General features: G+C 31.1%; 1 protein-coding gene across 1 annotated transcript in view; it reads left to right on the plus strand.

Annotated features, from left to right (window-relative positions):
• Positions 1-6,039, plus strand: part of FBXO8 (F-box protein 8) — a 56,549-nt gene that overhangs the window by 29,408 nt on the left and 21,102 nt on the right. The window contains exon 3 of the mRNA XM_012651669.1: positions 180-306. Within this exon, the coding sequence (XP_012507123.1) occupies positions 180-306 (127 nt within the window). The remainder of the gene's footprint in view (positions 1-179; positions 307-6,039) is intronic.

The following is a 6,039-nucleotide window of genomic DNA, read 5'->3' on the forward strand; positions in this document are numbered from 1 at the left end:
AAATTTAAGGCATCTGTCATATTCTAGTAAATAAAAAACAAGTACAAACTTAAAAATTTTAAATTTGGGGGCTATAAAATCCAATTTTATATCATTTCATGTTACTATTTCATTATGTGTATGCATGTTTAACTTAGGAAATTAAGAGTAATATTTTCTTGTCTCATTTTCTCTTACAGGTTGTGCAAATCCACTTGGGGTCACTGTTCCATATACAATAAGAACCCACCTTTAGGATTTTCTTTTAGAAAATTGTATATGCAGCTGGATGAAGGCAGCCTCACCTTTAATGCCAACCCAGATGAGGTAAGTGAAGAATTTGAATATTTGTATCCAGTGAACTTTATTGCCATCTTTCTGCAGCTTTCCAGTACAATAAACTTGCAGAGCAAATAACAAGTGATTGAATAGCCTGGCCTATTCAGTCACTGAGAAGAAGCCCAGTATTTTAAGTAATTGCTGTATGACATAGTCATTTTTTTTTTTTACCTTACCATGTCATACTCTAATATTTCTACCTGTTCACTTTTGTATGGCAGCACCCTTGCTATATACACAGTCCTCTATGGACCTGATTGAGATATTAGAATATTGTAAGTTAGGAGAGCCCAGAATTTTGATAATGAGAGCACAGTGTGTTTATCAAATTGTATATGCAGCATTTTTTCCTGTTTATTGTTTTTATTTAGTAGTAACTTTTATCAGCAATAACCACAGAGGACATCATTCTAGTTTCTGACATATCAAAATGTTGTCTTTAAATACTTTTAACAACATGGTTCCATGTTAAACATAGGACTACCTGTAGATTCTGTTATAAAACTGAATAATTTTCTATTAATATGCAAGATTTTGTATAATATGTAAGAATGAAAAAAGTGTTAAGACAATTGTTTTACTGATTTTTTTCTATTCACATTTTAATATATCCTGGAAAAGTTCAGATTTTCAGAAATGCTTAGATATTTGCTAGACTTAGTCTTAGAAATCTAAGTGGAAATTATACAATACTCAGAACTACTATTTTTGGGTGTGTTATTTTCTATGGAAAAATTTAACCAGAATTATTTTAATTTACTTAATTTTCAAAGGCCAACTTTTTAAAATTGTCATAGAGAGGTATTTACTGTTTAAATCACACTGCCAAATATTTTCCACAATTATCTTTAGTTATAATTAGGGAAATGTTTCTCCCATGTAAAGTATTTGAATTTTAAACAGGAATACTGATTTTTTAAGTGTGCACATAGTAATACCAATGACATATCTTAAAATAAATTGATTTTTACTTAATTATATATGATTTGTTTATTAAATTTTTCTTATACCTGAATAAAAAATAAAATAAAATGACATTGTGAAGGTTTACTGATACACACACTTCTTATCCTTCAAGTCTTGTCCCCACAAATATAATGATGTCTAAATATTATAGAGCCTAGTATAATGTGATATTTAAATTCAGATATTTAATTCAGGCATTTGTTTTCTTTTCTTTTCACCACTATTTAAAGAGATTTTACTTTCAATGAATAGAAAACTGATCTTCTTAATGAAAGTAGAGTTTATAAGAAGTTCTAATTATGTATTTGAAACCGATATAGTATTGCTTTTTAGAATCTAATGATCATTCTTTAGAAAGGCAAATAAATAATAAACTATCATAAATTTAACTTCTGTTACTTGTCCCTTTATTGCACATTTTTTCTGATGCCTTTTATCTAAAATATACTGGGTTTAACTTTGGTTTTGGTCAAATCCCAGTTGTCTTCTTTGTAAACATATAGCAACATGAGTATGTCACCTTTTTGATCTTGCACTATGGCATGCCTGCTTTGTATGAGAGATTCTGCTGTACTTAATGTATTTAAAGAATGGCATGTTTTCAGATATTTCATTATTCTTAATTCTTTATTAGAATTAGACATTACTTGTTGCTAATTAAAGCAGTTCATATCATGAACTTTATAAGATACGTATTTTGCATCAGTCTAATGAGGCAATTGAATGATGATTGCTTAGAGAAGGACTGAGGCAGAATAGTCCAGTGTTTAACTCTACATACTTAAGAATTAGGAGAGACAGCTGTTGTAAGCCTTAGTCTTATTGTGCCCAACTTATCAAGGCATTGGCTTCCATCATAAATTATTCTGATGTTGAGTAAAACTATCATCTTCGAATCACTTGCAAATGTTACATTCTAAGGAAAATGTAACTTGGTAAGTACTAAGTTGTAGATTATTACAAAATCAGAAGAATTGGATGTAACTGCTGATATTGATTATGGTAAGTAGTCATTCCTTGCTATAGGAATAACCACTTTTTAAAAAAATCATAACATCATCCTTTTATGCAAAGATGAAAATATATATAGGCCCTCATATACCTGGAATATGATATGGATGGTTCTAAATATCTCAACTGGAAAAGCTAGATGTAAAAATATGTTTCCATCTTTGCAGCTACATATATCAGACTATACAATTCTCGTTAGTACCTCCTCTATAGTATTTGGAGAGGGGGCAGAGAAAAGAGGTAAAATTCAAGTACTTTTTTAATCTGACAAAAATTTAAAAATTTTTTAAGTCAAATGTTTGCTAAGACAGGGGATTGAGGTTATTAATTAAAATAAGGTTTTTAGATCTTCAGATTTTACTTCTCCATCCTACCTTCCATTGTTATTGAGAGTTGGCTGTATTTTCTTTTTTTTTTTTTTTTTTACTCCCTGGCCTGATTTAAAGATACCCTGGAGCATTCCAGAAGTACTGAATTTATCGTTTTGAAAGGGCCATATAATACTGCCAAGAGGCATAGAACTGAACCACTCAAAGTGACTCGTGGTTCCAGAATTCTGATTCTATGCTTTATGAACATCAGTAATTTAGCAAGTGTTACCTAGTAGCAAAATAGAATTCTATCTTTATCAGGATACTTAGGATCTATATATGCATATATTGGCAAAAAAGGACATTGAAATACACATAATAGGTGCAGAGAAATGAGAGGAAGTATTTTAATGACTCTATACTTTCATCGACTAATATAAATAATTCATGTTAATTTGGTTAATTGTTTACCAAGTTAAGTCTTCAAAATTGAAATTATGTAAGTGAAAGAGTTGTCCTAATAGACGTTCTTACATACAGCTTATCTGTATGAGTCATATTTTAGCCAGATCATTAGAATGACTCTTGCCAATTTTTTTGAGTGCTAGAAATCAGGGAGTACTTTTTGGAGATTGATTTTTCCCCCCACTTACTGGAGCACTGTCATCAGACATATTATTTTGGGTTCATTTAACTTGGAGCAGTAAATTAGTTTTGATGATATGTTTAAATGTAAGTGGTGTTTGTTGCAAGTACCTGAGATAAGATGTATTTAATTGCTCAGTATTGTAAAAAGTCTACTTTTCCATAATTTCTAGTTTTGTACGTAACATTTTGATGGCAATCATCATTAAAATATTATAAAAATAAGAATACTTACAGCCACAGGGAACAAGATTCTCCAAAGGACACCGTTCATGTCACGGATATGGGTAACCAAACTTCACAGCAACTGCTGGCAGTGGCTCATGGGGTGGGGGAGAACATCTGCACACTTTGTGGTACGATTATTGGCACGCTGTTGTTATATGCATGCCGTTGTGATCTCAGCTGTATGTAACGTCTTGATCTTGTGCATGAGCTTGTGTTCTTTGTGGCAGGTGACCACATTCTAGTAAAGGAATGTGCTGAAAACCATCTATTTACATTAAAGTTGTATTTCCCCTGCATGTACAAATGGTGTGTGTCGATTTTATTCTACTAGCAGTATTATAATAAAGTAGTTTTACTTACCAACCAGTAAGCTATATTACTTACACTCCATTTTATATTAAAACGTTTTCTTGAAATAGTGATTTTTAAATTTAGAGTCTGAAAAATTGGTAGTCAACATGGTTTAACTTTTGTAGGCTTATTTTTGTTTGTGTAAATGTTTTTCAATAGTTTTTTTTTTAATATCCTCATTGGGATCAGATAAAAAAGTCCTTTTTTTATTAACTATGTAAACACATTTTCCTGTATTCATATAGAAAGAAGGACACACATACAGTTTTATGCATTTTATTAGATTGATTATGAAATATATTTTAAATTTGACCTGTACACGTTCTATATGGAAATGAATATGCAAATTATTTTCAAGATAACATTTTGTTGTTGGACCAGCTAAAGTATAAGCAGGAAATTTGTAGGCATTCTCCATTATAGAAAGGATCTCAGGAATTTATACTCAATTCTTCTGAATAGTATCTCAGATATATCCTACTGACTTTTTATACAGCAACAAAATGATCATCCACTATATATGACCAATATACAAATGATCATTACCATTACTTCATAGCACAGCAACAGTGGTGAAAAATAACCTGAACTTTTATTCCTAAGGATATAAAATCCTGATGAGTATTAGAGTATACAGATAAGCATTTTCCAGATGTATTCTTTGGGAATACATAGTTAAAAAGGGGCTCTCAAGTCTAATAAATTTGAACACAATATATTATAATTAATGAGCTTATTTATAGTATAAATTTTCAAAGCCTTTAATACATTATACACATTGTGAATATCTAAGAGGGGGGATATTATATGCAGTATTATCCAAATTTTGAACACAATATATTATAATTAATGAGCTTATTTATAGTATAAATTTTCAAAGCTTTTAATACATTATACACATTGTGAATATCTAAGAGGGGGGATATTATATGCAGTATTATCCAAATTTTTTTGACATAGTGTTATTTTCTATGGGAGTTGGGGGCAAGAACATTCCAGTGAACACACTTTGAAATAACCTAGTATAGATTATCTGTAATCTTACTGTGTGTACATAAATATTTTAGAATAGTTGAAATACCCTGTTGTTTACCTACAGCTATCTGATATAATCTCTTTTAAGAAAATCTGTGTGTGTGTGTGTGTGTGTGTGTGTGTGTGTACACACACACATACATAAAAAATTGTTTTATTTCCTTTGGTCTGATAATTTCTATTACAAAAACAAACAAACAAAAAAACTCGGAGAGTTGAGTTGTCTTGACAGACTGAGAGATTTTTTTCCATGCTCTATATTTTGATTGCTATCTAACTTGTTAAGAGAAGTGTTAGTTTGGAAAATAAGGGTAGGACAATAAACCTGAAAGCAATATTGAATTCAAATAATTGCCTATACACATTGATATCAGTATCAGTGTCAAATAATTTTTTTAATCAAATCACATTAGGAACGTTATGTGTCAAATAATTTAGAACCAAGAGAGCATTCATTGTTATAGCCGTGGTATCTCATTCTCTACCCTAACTTTGCTAAATTTTAGTATCTCCTGCAACACAGGGGTATTCCTAGTGAAGGCTGACAAACCGCTAAGATATTTATTAGTTTGGAAAATGTACCTGCCTTTCAAATTTTTATCCTTAGTTCTGTAGGTCTGGAAATTTGACTTTATCTTTGTACTGAAAGTAGATCAGTCTCTCCAGAATAAATTTATGTTATAGGTACTAAAATATGAGCCTGGTTGACGGTAAGATGCAGTATACTTCAAGCAATGCTTAACAGCATAAAGAAAGAGACAGATAAACTTCTAATTCTTGGCTATTATATAGATGAAAATCTATCTAGGAATAATTGAGCCTTGCTGCTCCACTCAGCCTGCTCACATTTTATGATCTGCTTCTTGCAGTAGCCACTTCTCCCTGTGTCTATCAGCTAGGATGTTTTTGGCTACAAGGAACAGAGAACCAAAACTAATAGCGACTTAAACCATTTACATTTATTTTCTTCAAAAGAGTCCTGGAGATGGGTATCCCAGTTAATTCAGTGATATAATGATCATATCACGGACCCTTGGTGTGTTGACATTTGACCTCTCTTGATAGCAAGATGGCTATGATACCTCAAAATATTACATTTTCATGTGAATGTGCCCAGCACAAAGAACAAGAAAGCTTTCTCCTCATACTCCTTACACTTATTAGGAAACAAAAT

The sequence above is a fragment of the Propithecus coquereli genome, unplaced genomic scaffold, assembly GCF_000956105.1.
Source record: "Propithecus coquereli isolate 6110/MARCELLA unplaced genomic scaffold, Pcoq_1.0 Scaffold36, whole genome shotgun sequence".
In the NCBI taxonomy this organism is placed as follows: domain Eukaryota; kingdom Metazoa; phylum Chordata; class Mammalia; order Primates; family Indriidae; genus Propithecus; species Propithecus coquereli.